General features: G+C 39.9%; 1 protein-coding gene across 1 annotated transcript; it reads right to left on the bottom strand.

Annotated features, from left to right (window-relative positions):
• Nucleotides 1–4036: 4036 nt before the first annotated feature.
• On the bottom strand, nucleotides 4037–15061 carry map2k4b (mitogen-activated protein kinase kinase 4b). The gene is made up of 12 exons (XM_058062208.1): nucleotides 14823–15061; nucleotides 13953–13988; nucleotides 12627–12729; nucleotides 10820–10994; nucleotides 10484–10603; nucleotides 9769–9888; nucleotides 9637–9688; nucleotides 8474–8601; nucleotides 8325–8402; nucleotides 8095–8243; nucleotides 7957–8002; nucleotides 4037–6197 (listed from the first exon to the last, which is right to left on the bottom strand). The coding sequence occupies exons 1-12, from the start codon at nucleotides 14932–14934 to the stop codon at nucleotides 6084–6086; spliced, it is 1233 nt and encodes a 410-aa protein (XP_057918191.1). The 5' UTR covers nucleotides 14935–15061; the 3' UTR covers nucleotides 4037–6083.
• Between the last annotated feature and the right edge of the window lie 85 nt (nucleotides 15062–15146).

A 15146-nucleotide genomic window follows, 5' to 3' on the forward strand; every position in this document is an offset into this window, starting at 1 on the left:
TTAATAATAATATGCCCTTTTCCCCCAAATGTTTACCTTTTGTTGGGGTTATGACGGTCTCTTTGCTCGATGCTACTGTTATAAAAGAGTTGAATCAGACTGTATTCTCTGTTACACCAGGAAGATATAATCTAGGTGTTCTGCTTTACTTTTTAATACAAATATATATTTATACATATATATATATATATATATATATATATATATATATATATATATATATATACACACACACAGTCATAGCACAAATCATTAGACCACCATTCTTTCTTCAGTTTCTTGCTTATTGTATTTATAGGTTATCACATGTTTTGTCTGGTATCAGGCCAGGTATCATGCCCCCAAGTGTGGTTGAGGGCTGATACTGGCACGCGGGGGCATTATACTGGGCCTGATGCCAGACAAACCATGTGATGATCTTATCACATACTATTTAATCAAAAGACCATTTTGTTTACAGAAAATTTTCAGTTTATTACATGTATTATATCTAAACTGTGTGTTCACGCTTGTGCGCTGTTCTCTGATTGGTTGTTTCACGGGCACGATACCAGAGCAGCGCGCTGGACATGGTTAAACTCTATATTTTATCAGTATCACTGCCCTGGGCTTTGACACAGTATCATTTCGGCCTTTTCCCGTATCATTCATGGGCGGTTTCTAGGGTACAATTAATACTGTAGTATGTGATAATACCTGGTACAGTTAAAGGTACATTTGTTTGTACTGATATAATAAAAACAGCTCATAACGCCGGGTGACAACCATGTAACACACAAGGCTCACCTACATGTGGCGCTGTAAACAAACACGTACATGTAAAGTGAAGTGAAATGACCGCCGAGTCATTTAAGAGAATAAGCTAACAAATACCAGGAGAAGGTCGACTGAGGTCAATCATCCCAGTCTGATTTGTTGTTAGTCTCCATGGCAACGACTCATGGCTAGCACGATAAAACACTTTTTAGCAGTTTTGACCTGAAAAAAATTCCCGTGTGAACAGTTCCCCTTTTTATTTGTACCAGGGATTTAAATGAAGTAACGGTGGTGTCCGAAACGGGGCTGATTTAGAATTTTGCGCATTTTAAAAATACAAGAAAATGAACAAAAACACAAAAAATGTAAAAATAAAAGAAATTTTACAAAAGTAGAAATATTAGAATGAAGTCATGGTACTGATGCTAACTATCCATACCGCTAATTATTAGCATAACAATACGATATTAGTTGGTATCAGATTTTTTTCCCCAATCATGAAAATTGTGTATATAACACGTGTCATGTTACACGCTAAAAAAGCCAAAATCGGACTTGTACTGATATTAAAAAAAATTTAAAAAGACAAAAAAATTACTAGCACAACTGCTAATTTTCACTACGACTTCAGCATTAGTACAAAAGAAAGCAATTTTTTGAAAATGTGTTTGCGAACAAATGTTATTTCAATAAAGTTAGGACAAATTACAGGAAGACAATTGAAATGTTAGGGGAAAAATGTCATACATAATACACTTAGTCACCTATGATGTAACGCTAGCAAGAAGGCTGTTTATGTCCGTACGAGTTAGCATATCGACATTAGGGGTGTGAATCTGTATGATGGAAATAAGAAAAGGGAAAAACTGGAATTCAGTATGGTCCTACAAAAAGGATCTGGCTTTATTCCTTCTAGGCACTTGGCAGTAAATCCAACAAAAGTACTGTTTGTTTTTTTTACTATGCAACACTTCTCTATCGTTATTTCATTATTTTTGCCATCTTAAAACAGCAACAACTTTTCAAAAACAACTTCCCTCCCACTTTCACGTTCAGTGGTGGAGTAAAACAATTATAAACAAACAATAATTACCGCTGTAAAAAAATTAAAGTTAAAGTGACACTTTCAACAGTGGAATCAATGTTTGTTTATATTCCTGTCTGCTAGTATGAATGAGCTAGCAAGCTAGGCTAATACAGTAGTGAGGGGCAGAAAATGGAAAAGAACTTCTACCTTTTTAAATTTTTTTCAAAATTCAGGAAGAAGCCAACTGCTAGGGTGTTCTAATGTCACCTGGAGGGGGGGGGGGGGGCACTTGTTGCAGGGACGGACATTTTAGAAAGCAGCTGAAGATCCACTGACCTGATTTGCTGGCTTCTTCCCCCGGTGTCCGACCAGGAACTAGACGGGGGGAGGGGGGGTGTGGCGGTAGACTTGTCCATGTTGTGGTGTCCCCTTTTTTAAGGGGGGGGTCCGCATATTTGTCGCATGTTTCTGAACGCGGCATTCTTTGCAAATGACGGACGTTTTGTCGAGCTTCCCGCCATTCTCTGAGAGTCCGTAGTGTTTCCAAACATACCATTTAAACATTGCGGGGGGGGGTTAAATATAAAAACTTCCTCGCTGCTGCTCGCTGCTGCTTGCTACGAACGTCCATGCTGTTTTACTAGTAGTTGTATGTGCCTCACGGCTTCCGTCCGTATTCAATACTAAACACCAAATAATGATGGTGCATTCATGGCGCCTGGGGAACAGCATATGGAGTGAAGTTGAACATTAATAAAACGGCGCTTGCATCGGATTTTACCGATACTCACAAACGCATCGAGTCATCAGTTTTTCAATGAAAGCTATCTGGCCCTGTGTGGAAAGTGACTGACCCCTAAAGCTAATAAGTGGTTCAGTCCAATCACTTTTTATTCATTAACAATAAAGTTTCATTGAAAAACTGCATTTTGTGTTGAGTTGTGTTATGGACTAATATTTACATGAGTGTGACGATCTGGAATGTATGGAAGCCCGTTTCCGCCTCTGAGAAAAAAATGATACCAATGGTAAATCAAAATTACGAGATAAGAAAGTTGAAATTACGAGATAGAAAGTCGAAATTACAAGGTAAAAAGTTGAAATTTTGAGATAAAGTCGATCTCATTATTTTCACTTTTTATCTCATTATGACTATCTATAACGTTCTATAACTTTCTCGTTATTTAAACTTTGTATCATAATTTTGACTTTTTCATAATTTCGATTTTCTATCTCATAATTTCAACTTTATCTCATTTCAGCTTTTTATCATAATTTTGACTTTTTATTTCATAATTTCGACTTTGTTTCAGAATTTTGACTTTTTATCTCATTATTATGACTTTCTATCTCATAATTTCAACTTTCTCATTTTGGCTTTTTAACATAATTTTGACTTTTTATTTCATAATTTCGACTTTCTATTTTAGAATTTTGACTTTTTATCTCATTATTATTATGACTTTCTATCTCATAATTTCAACTTTCTCATTATTTCGGCTTTTTATCATAATTTTGACTCTCATAATTTTGATTTTCTATCTCAGAATTTTGACTTTTTATCTCATTATTATGACTTTCTATCTCATAATTTCAACTTTATCTCATTATTTCGGCTTTTTATCATAATTTTGACTTTCTATTTCAGAATTTTTACTTTTTATGTCATGACTTTCTATCTCATAATTTCAACTTTCTCATTATTTCGGCTTTTTGTCATAATTTTGACTCTCATAATTTCGATTTTATATCTCAGAATTTTGACTTTTTATGTCATTATTATGACTTTCTATCTCATAATTTCAACTGTCTCATTATTTCGGCATTTTATAATTTTGACTCATAATTTCGATTTTATATCTCAGAATTTTGACTTTTTATCTCATTATTATGACTTTCTATCTCATAATTTCAACTTTATCTCATTATTTCGGCTTTTTATCATAATTTTGACATTTTATTTCATAATTTCGACTTTCTATTTCACAATTTTGACTTTTTATCTCATAACTTTGTTTCATAATTTCAACTTTATCTCATTATTTTGATTTTTTATCATAATTTTGACTTTCTATCTCATAATTTCGATTTACCATTGGGATATTTTTTTTCAGCGGCGGAAACGGGCTTCCATAGGAATGTGTGACAATCATTCAAAAAATAAATCCGGAAGGGTCTTTCCCACACCACGGTACCGTATATATATTTTTTTTGACAGAAGCGCAAATGAAAACAATACAAAGCAAGTATTTTTCCAAAGGAATTTTATTTGTAATCCTTGATAGACATACAATTGAATTAATTGCCCCTCATTATTTATGTCTTTAATATGAACATTCTAGTGGATTGCAATTTATACAACATGTTGTACCCCTGCCGATGCGAGGTAGAAAATATATTCCATGGGTTCAGAACAAACGTGTATTTTTTCCCCCTAGGTTTGCGTTACTGTACAAGTGAAGACATGCAGATCAGTCGTGATAGAATTCCTCCGATGACCCATAAGAACCCAACACAAGCGTGAAACACACAAAATGGTGTGGGTTCTTATGGGTTAACAGAATCCATGTCAACGGTCATCCGTCGCAGCGCCCCCCCACAGTTAGGGGACTCTAGCGTATTGGTTTCATGATCGTTCGATCATCAGTGCAAGCTGGACATGCTTGTAGCAACATCTGTTCTGGTGGGCCTTAGCGTGATAATATTTTCCAAATATACATCATGACACTTATTTGCTTTTATAATGCAGCATGGCGGATGTGTGATCAGTGTGGATGAGAAGTCAAACTGTACAGTGCTAGGACAGGCTGCTCATAAAGCCGTCAATAAGCCTCAAGAACCCGAAGAACCCGCCCAGACCAGCAGGTTTTGATGCACTTATGTACAAAACATCTACAGTACATCCTCAGTGGGCCGGTCTGTGATCCTCCTGTATTGTCATCGTTTGCATTGAGACACTGCACATTCTCCAGCAGACATCTGCAGCTGTGTGTCAAAGAACACAAATCAAGGCCGGGGCATTTTGGCCCACGCCCCGCTAGTTGAAAATCAATGCCTCTGCAGGCCACATCTAACCCACCAAAGCTTTTTCTTTGGCTCACCACCGAGGGCAGCATACTGAAAAGCGGGGGCCTTAAAATCCGCCCCGATAAAGCAGCAGTAGTAGAAGAAGAAGGGGAACTGCACTTTTTTGGGAATTTTGCCCATCATTCCCAATCCTCATTTTTTCTTTCTCCTTTCTGTGCATTCCAGATGGCCAGTTAATATGAGCTAGCTAGGGACTGCACGGCGGTCGAGTGGTTAGCGCACAGACCTCACAGCTATGAGACCAGGGTTCAATTCCACCCTCGGTCATCTCTGTGTGGAGTTTGCATGTTCTCCCCGTGCATGCGTGGGTTTTCTCCGGGTACTCCGGTTTCCTCCCACATTCCAAAAACATGCTAGGTTAATTGGCCACAGGTATGAATGTGAGTGTGAATGGTTGTTTGTCTATATGTGCCCTGTGATTGGCTGGCCACCAGTCCAGTGTGTACCCCGCCTCTCGCCTGAAGACAGCTGGGATAGGCTCCAGCACCCCTGCGAAAATGAATGAATGAGCTAGCTAGCTAACATGTAGGGAAGTAAATATTTTTTTACAAATTCTTGTAAAGCCCGTACTTCCTGTTACTGTTAGCTAGCTCATATTAACTCATTTTCTGATATTATATTACACATAAGGATTGGGAATGATGGGCAAAATTCCCAAAAAAGTGCAGTTCCCCTAGAAACAAATATGTCGCCATTATCCCCAAAATGAAAATTAGACTTTTAAGAGTCTAAGTAGGAGAAAAGTGCTAGCAATATCCTGGTGACGTACATACGATGACATTACAGGAAAGGTGCAAACTGGTGTGAGCGTTGAGTGAGAGTATTTCATATTGTGTCACAGATTATATATTGAAGGGGGGGGGGGGTAACGGACAAAGCCACACTATTCTTTCCCCTGACAAACACATTTTGTATACAAATGACCGTGTGTGTGTGTGTGTGTGTGTTTTTAGTGGGTCTGCATACGTCAACAATTCAGCGGTGAACACGCAAATACACACGTACATAAAGTCCACAACGCACAATCCAGAAGGTGTTTTTCTCCTCGAGCACCATTGCCCTACCTTTTCATTTTGCTTTGGATTCAGTAAGTGATGTTCAACCAGGTGATGTGTGGTGGAAGGGTTCCGTGTTCCTCGCTGTTCTCCGACCGGCAAGCAGGAAAAAACGGGGTGCCGGGGCGTCCCCACCCGCCGCACCCCCCCAAACTCCCTCAGTCCACGTACATGGGCGAGATGGGCGAGGCGGGGATCTGATCCAGGATGCGGCAGACGTAACTGGCGACATCCACAAAGCGCTCCTCGTACATGAGAATGAAGGGATGTTTCTGTGGGAGACCAGAGGAAGAAGATAGCACTTTAGCCTGTGCAGTATTCCATACTCAGAATGTAGTATTTATACACATAGTAAGAAAACCTTTTCACACGCAGAATCTGTCATTTTGTGGTTATTAAAAAGTCCCATTTTATCCAAATGTTGGATTGAATGTGATTTAGTCTCAGGTGTTCATACTGTCTGAATACTCATCAAATGAAGTATTATTTATACACATAGTAAGAAAACCTTTTCACACGCAGAATCTGTCATTTTGTGGTGATTAAAAAGTCCTATTTTAGCCAAATGTTGGATTGAATGTGATTTAGTCTCAGGTGTTCATACTGTCTGAATACTCATCAGAATGTAGTATTATTTATACACATACTAAGAAAACCTTTTCACACGCAGAATCTGTCATTTTGTGGTGATTAAAAAGTCCCATTTTATCCAAATGTTGGATTGAATGTGATTTTGTCTCAGGTGTTCATACTGTCTAAATACTCATCAGAATGTAGTATTATTTATTCACATAGAAAGAAAACCTTGTCACATGCAGAATCTGTCATTTTGTGGTGATTAAAAAGTCCCATTTTATCCAAATGTTGGATTGAATGTGATTTAATCTCAGGTGTTCAACTGTCTGAATACTCATCAGAATGTAGTATTTATACACATTGTAAGAAAACATTTTCACACGCAGAATCTGTCATTTTGTGGTGATTAAAAAGTCCCATTTTATCCAAATGTTGGATTGAATGTGATTTAGTCTCAGGTGTTCATACTGTCTGAATACTCATTAAATGAAGTATTATTTATACACATAGTAAGAAAACCTTTTCACACGCAGAATCTGTCATTTTGTGGTGATTAAAAAGTCCCATTTTATCCAAATGTTGGATTGAATGTGATTTAGTCTCAGGTGTTCATACTGTCTGAATACTCATCAAATGAAGTATTATTTATAAACACAGTAAGAAAACCTTTTCACACGCAGAATCTGTCATTTTGTGGTTATTAAAAAGTCCCATTTTATCCAAATGTTGGATTGAATGTGATTTAGTCTCAGGTGTTCATACTGTCTGAATACTCATCAGAATGTAGTATTATTTATACACATAGTAAGAAAATATTTTCACACGCAGAATCTGTCATTTTGTGGTTATTAAAAAGTCCCATTTTATCCAAATGTTGGATTGAATGTGATTTAATCTCAGGTGTTCATACTGTCTGAATACTCATCAGAATGTAGTATTATTTATACACATAGTAATAAAACCTTTTCACACGCAGAATCTGTCATTTTGTGGTTTTGTGGGCAACTGGTTATGTGGGGGTTTTGCGGGGGGGGGGGCATCCCTCATGACTGAAGGCCCGTTTAACAGGACAACGCTGCACTTCACAAACTTCATGAGAACATTTTGGGGGGTGGATGGCAAGGGACGTTTACAGAAATGGAGTTCCTTCTTTAGCAAAATACTGACTTTTGTTGGCTCCAACATAACTAAATCAAAGAAATAACAGGAAGGTGATGGTGATTGATCTGGCTGTCACATGGTGTCTTTGTCAAGACTCCCATCTTCAATGAAGGTGAACGTAACCTTCAATGTTCATGTCATGGTAACGTGATGTGTTGTGGGACAAATGGACCTTCTGGAACGAACCAATGAATGATGCAAACCTGATGATGACGGTGTAGCGTTACATCAAGTGAGCCATGCATGTGCCTACAGCCACAGAAATATTTGGAGAACCATTAGTCAAGAACTTACCAGCAGCTCTTTGTACTTTGGCCTTTTGGATTCATCCTTTGTAAGGCTGGGAGAGAACAGTGGAAGATTAAAATCGTTTGCAATGGAAAGGAGATGCCAATCATACACTATACCCCCTCCCAACCCCACCCCGCTTACCAGAAGTTAACAAAATTGATGAACTTGGGGGAGAACTGCCTCTCCTCGGAGTTGCTGAGCTGAGGAGGTTCTCCTTTCACCACTTGTGTCAGCTGATCGAAAACGCTGTTCCACTTGGGGTACGGGAACCTTCCGGTGGCCAGCTCGTACTGGAAGCACAGCACAAACCAGACGGCTGCTACACACCGTAGCAGCAGCACTGTGTGGTATAAAAAAGATAAGATTCCTACCACGGTGATTCCCAGGCTCCACACATCAGATCGGACATCATAACCTTGTCTAGAGGCACTGGGGTCTATCCTTTCAGGCTGAAAGAGACAAGATGTTGCAAGGGGAATTGGACCTAGAATGGATATTTCATTTTTATGATTGGACTTACTGCCATGTAGGGTCTGCACCCGGCATCTCTGGTCTTGGCTATGGAGTCCACAAGCTGGCCGCTGATCCCAAAATCACACAACTTGATGTTACCCTTTCGGTCCATAAGAATGTTGGAAGGTTTGATGTCTGGGACGGTAAAAGGGAAGTTCAGACCCCCGATGGCAGGGCACATGGAGACAGACAATCACCAATCAGTCGCCAATGAATCTAACAGTGGCCGGAACATCGGGATTCCCGAGCGGAAAATCCAACCCAAGGGGCACATCGAGACAGACAATCACCAATCAGTCGCCAATGAATCTAACATTGGCCGGAACATCGGGATTCCCGAGCAGAAAATCCAACCCAGGGGGCACATCGAGACAGACAATCGCCAATGAACCTAACAGTGACCGGAACATTGGGATTCCCGAGCGGAAAATCCAACCCAGGGGACACATCGAGACAGACAATCACCAATCACTCGCCAATGAACCTAACGGTGGCCGGAACATCGGGATTCCCGAGCGGAAAATCCAACCCAGGGGGCACATCGAGACAGACAATCACCAATCAGTCGCCAATGAACCTAACAGTGGCCGGAACATCGGGATTCCCGAGCGGAAAATCCAACCCAGGTCTTCCTGATCTCCTGACTGTATGACCTACAGAAACGCAAACGGCTGACTTCCTGTTTGGCTACAGTTGATCAAAATGTAGAACAAGGGTTCTTGAGATTTTTTCGGTTCTGGGAAATTGCTGGAATTGGATAATTCTTTCAAAATGCAAAGGCAGCGCTACCGAATGCGTTTTGGGTGTTTGTGTTCGAGACCACTGAAATTCAATCCAATTTCCTTCCGAACTGAAAACTTTGGTGAGTTTTCAGGACTGGTAAGGCTTTAGAGGTGGGACTCAGACAACAACAACAAAAACTCAACTCTGAAACCCCAACATCGCCACTTCCTGTCCACATGTCTGGAACACATTTATTGCAACACACATGAGTCCAAGTCTTATTAATGTCTTATTTTCTTTGATTATATCGGATTGTACATTTGACTATAGGGGTGTTATTTAACATCTAAAGCGCTCTAATAACATTTAATATCATATGGCGGTAAACTAAACTAGGAATATATGAACAGTTTTTGAATTTGTCAGCCTCACGGTTGACCAACTCACCTCTGTGGATGATTTTCAAGTTTTCTTTTAAGTGGTTCAGTGCTTTGACCGTCTGGTGAAAAAGAAGACACGAGTCAACGGTTGGTTCTGATCATTGAAACGAGAAGGAAATAAAGAGTAAAGTGTACTCACCGCTAAAGTTATTTTGCCTAATATTTCCTCTGGAATTACATCATCTAATGCACAATATACATATTTATAAAATTTGTCTAAAGAGGTAGACATAAGCTCCATACAGATCCAACAGTCCCCCTGGAAGGCAAACACAAAGAGATCCAACATCAAGTACAGTAAACCTCGGATATATCGGATTCAATTGTTCCCACTGGTTTTGTCCGATATAAGCGAAATCCGTTATATGCGTATACCGGAAAATGTCCGTTTTACACATATATCGGATTTATATCCGGTATATGCGTAAATCGGATTTTATCCGTTATAAAAAGGCACTTCCTTGACTATGTTTCCAATGTACCTGGACGCGCAGGCAACGCTGCAAACGCTGCAAATGACGTTGTATAGCGGCCTGTCACGATTCGGCGAATCGGAGCACCACGATGCAGCCATCCGATATATGCGAGGGAAAATTAATGGAAATGCATTGGAACGGGACTGGAGATTTTGTCCGAAATAGGCGAAATCCGTTATAAAAAATCCGATATATGCAATGAATTTTTATTGGAAATGCATTACAGAAAAATCGGTTCTTTTTTATCTGTCCGTTGTGAGCGAATTTCCGATATATCCGAGTCCGATATATCCGAGGTTTACTGTATACAGAATTCCGACCATTGGTGACATTGGAAAAACCTCATGTGAGATGTGTTAAAGTTCAGGTGGGACATACCTCTCGGAAGAGAGCCCCGTAGAACTGAACGATGTACGGACAATCGCTACTCCGCATCACCACGTCGAGATCCATCAGCAGTTGCTTTTGTTCCTTTTCATCCACAGTGGAACGAATTCTCTACAGGCGGGAAAGAGTAAATCATTTATGATCAGGTGGAATCTAGTTCTCCGACATCCTGTGACCAACATCAACACCTCTACTTTCAAACATGATTTCTCCAACCCTGGTGACCTACAACTAGAAGAAACGTCAGGTCCTCAAAAGTCCCTTATCTCTATCGAGGTGACCTTCTACTTCATTTCCAACATTGCATCCACCAGGTAAAGAAGTCACCTTGACTGCCATGATCTGGCCTGTGGGTTTGTGGACCATCTTGTTGACCGAGCCGTACGCCCCACGGCCGATCTCACCGAGGTCCCTCAAATCCTCCGCAGTGAAGTCGCAGTGCTGCTCAGGCGAGATCTTAAGCTTCCCCGACGACTCGATGCTGTGCGTCCTCAGTCGCTCTCTTAGCGATCGTGACGGTGCAACATAAAAAAAATGGAATGGAACCATGAGATATTTCAAATCACAAATACGTATTTATAGTATATATAGTATATAGTATATATAGATATAGTTCATCTTCAAAAGCTTCAAACGCTGGAAGCCATCAGGATTCAGGACGGTCAAAATGAGCTTAGGTGGTGTTTGAAGGAGATGGAGATGTTTTTCGTTCTTAAAGTATTATGCTTCTTTCACTTTTCTGACCTATAAATGTCGTTAGAAGGTTGTATTCCGGTGTTAAATGATGCCAAAGTTTCAGATAACGAGGTTATCTGAGATGGCTCAAAACACTCCGTTTCAGAGGGCGTTGTAAAACTGGATGGTTTGTGATGTCACACCATTCCTTATATGGGCCCTCCCCCAAGCTCTGTTTCTGTGTTTACGCTGTTAGCAATGGCTCCCATGAAGTGTTTCTTCGGGTGTAAGGGAAAGATACATTTGTTTACAATTCCAAAGGACGTCACCATCAGGCAGAAGTGGTTGGAGTTCCCGATTCCCTTCACACTGGACTGTTTAGTGGACTAGTGGACTAATTTATTGCTCCCTGGTTCTACCATATGTTACTTATTGTGTGGAAATATGGGCTAATAACTATAAAAGCAATCTTCACTCGCTAAAGGTACTGCAAAAAAGGTCAGTAAGGATAATTCATAATGGCGCCAACAGAGAACATACTAACTCCTTATTTCTAAAATCACAAATACTTCAACTTGCTGATATAGTTCATCTTCAAACAGCTAAAATAATGCATAAGGCTAAAAATAACTAATTAGCTAAAAATGTCATCCAATACTTCTCTACAAGAGAGGAGAAATATGATCTCAGGGAAGAAGTACATTTGAAACACTTCTATGCTAGGACTACGTTAAAAAGCCATAGCATTTCAGTATGTGGAATCAAACTATGGAATGGATTGAGTAAGGACCTCAAACAATGCACAACGATGAGCCAATTCAAGAAACAATACAAGCAGTTGATGTTTGCTAAATACAAGGATGAAGAGTCTTGAACCAGTCATGATGTGCTATATATATCACTATATTGACACTTACTATGGTACCCATTATGTCATTGGATGCTCATATTGTGAAAAAAAACACACAAAAAAACTTAAACTATATTATGAAAGCAGGAAGTGAACAAATGTAACAGTTACTGATTGTAAAAGTACCAGATGGAGGGGTAGGATTTAATAAGCTTTGCTTCTTCCTACTCCTTTTGGACATGTGGAACTGTGAACTGATTATGGGATGCACTCAATTGTAATCTGATGCATGTTCAAATGAAATTAAACCATTACCAAAATATTTAAAACGAGATGGCATTGGTCTGTGTTGTCTTCATGCCTTAGTAAATGTGGGGGGACTCCTTCCTTCAACATTTTATTTCTATTTGAGGGCGGTTTTATTTTTTTTTCCTGCTAAGGTCTTGAACTTCTGATCAGCTGATGAACCTCCCATTTCATTTAATGATTGTTTGCAATGAATTGTTTACTCAGAAATGTTGTCTCATTCATTCGCTTCTTCCTTTTGCATTTGGAGAAGTGCAATGTGCAAAAAAAAAGGTTGAATCCAACATGACAGTTGTTACTCACATGTGAGGGTTCTGGAAGGAGGGCGCCGTTGGATTGAGCGGGAGCCGAGGCGCTGGCTTCACGGGGGGGTTGGCAAAATTCAATTTCAACGCTTTACGTTTACCTGGCAGAACAAACATGCACATTACACATCATGCATTGCAAAACATAGGAACAAGTGTGAGGCAATGCAACATAATACCATGTTCACCATAATAATAACTCCATAAAGTAGAAACGTGCAATTTCGGGAGAATCATGCACCCTAGCATACTAAAACATTAGCATGAGAGCGCTGAGTGTCTCCAGAAGTTAATATCTGAGAAAAGAGCTAACATGTTAAATTTAGCATGTTTTACAATGCTAGCATGCTAATACGCTACTTAAGTTTATATCTTTCAAAATCCCAAAAATGCTAACAATGCCGACTTTTAAAATGCTAACAGCTAGTATTGTACCTTGCGAAAATACTTTTAATGCTAACATGCTAACAATAAGCATCATAAAACCTAACATGCTACTTAAGTTTATATCTTTCAAAATCCCAAGAATGCTAACAATGCTAACTTTTAACATGCTAACATCTAGTATTGTACCTTGCAAAAATTCCTATTGTTAGCATGTTAATGCTAACATGCTAACAATAGGAATCATAAAACCTAACATGAAAAAGTAACTTTATTCATTCATTCATTTTCTACCGCTTATCCTCACGAGGGTCGTGGAGGTGCTGGAGTCTATCCCAGCTGTCTTTGGGCGAGAGGCGGGGTGCACCCTGTACTGGTGGCCAGCCAATCACAGGGCACATATAGACAAACAACCATTCACACTCACATTCATACCTATGGACAATTTGGAGTGGCCAATTAACCTATAATTGTCTATATGTGCCCTGTGATTGGCTGGCCACCAGTCCAGGGTGTACCCCGCCTCACGCCCAAAGACAGCTGGGATAGGCTCCAGCACCCCCACAACCCTTGTGAGGATAAGCGGTATAAATAAAGTTACTTTTTCATGTTAGGTTTTATGATGCTTATTGTTAGCATGTTAGCATTAAAACTATTTTTGCAAGGTACAATACTAGGTGTTAGCATGTTAAAAGTTGGCAGTGTTAGCATTTTTGGGATTTTGAAAGATATAAAAAACAAAAACAAGCTGCACTTAGCACACCCCTGGTTTAACTCAATGGAACGTATGTATACAATAGTGTCCTGGTTAACAACCACCTCGGTTAGCGCATTCTGTGGTTAACAACCAAAATTTGGGTTCAAATTGTACATTTTGAACCCAAACATTTTGTACATACTAACTTCCACCAGAAAAGCCCAGTAAGGTAAACGGGAATACCTGGTTCATTTTGACACCTCCAGCAGCTGTTGATATCTGTAGGGGTTAAATGGCAAAGCATTTCATACAGCACATGTACCACACAAAACAAGAATACAAACTACACATGAATACTGAATACTTCATCACAGTGATGCAAGACTGGAAATGGAATTCAGTTCAAAAATAATGGAATGTAGAAAAGCAACAATACATAAATTATCTGATTCAATTGTAAGCAGTTGATTAGCATTTCAAGGGAATTAGCATAACTTTATTATTCCAGACTTTAAATGCAGGCCTAGCTAGTTCACTGCTGCTTTCAAACAGGACGAGACACGTCAGTGTGTTTGGTTCTATATTCGTTATTATAGGCACGTTAAACGTTTCATATTTTGTCAGTCTTGTGGGAATTATGATGAAAACTCAAAACGATGAAAAATGCTAATCTCCGCAGTGACATACAGGCCTGACGATGAGGCTACTTGCATCTTTGCTAACCTGCTAGCATTGGAGTTGCTTCTGTGTCAAGCTGGCTAAACGAAGCTATACTGCGCAAGCGGAAACTGTGAAATGCACACTTCAATATAAAAGCCTACGCTTACAGTATCAATACTTTGATCGGATTTTGGTTACCAAAATTGGTTTGGCATTGATATTCGTTAGAAGCTAATGAATAACTCTGAGAAGGTATGAAGTGGTATGCTATTAACGTCGCGAACAACCGCACATGCAGAATTTGGGATTTTATTTTGAAAGCTCTCACTAAACAGTCCAATGCAACCTACAGAATTTACACGACTTCCTACTTTCTGGGCTCTACAACGCTACATTTTCCCCAAAAGTCAAATGTTGAGGTGTAAAAAGCGATTCAATGCCGTCATGGCGTACCTTGCATACTGCTGCTGTGTGTCTGCTGGTGGAGGTGGTGCGACGTGGATCCTACGATGCTGAAGCTGTTGCTGGAGCTGGACGAGTTGCTATCAGGACTGGGAGTCGCCATTGTTGTGTTGACTTCCGGCAGCAGCGCTCAGGCTGCAATGCAGATACTCGAACTTGGGCTTCTCGCCGCCTCCACACGGGACAAGACGGGATACTGGCGGGACAAGGCGGGACACTGCGCCACTTCAGCGTTGCAGACGACGCTGCCTTCACGTACCGGCGGACAAACGAAATGTACATTGGAAACGTTTACGTCTTTACCAAAGAAAATGA

Source organism: Doryrhamphus excisus, chromosome 22 (genome assembly GCF_030265055.1).
Source record: "Doryrhamphus excisus isolate RoL2022-K1 chromosome 22, RoL_Dexc_1.0, whole genome shotgun sequence".
In the NCBI taxonomy this organism is placed as follows: Eukaryota; Metazoa; Chordata; class Actinopteri; order Syngnathiformes; family Syngnathidae; genus Doryrhamphus; species Doryrhamphus excisus.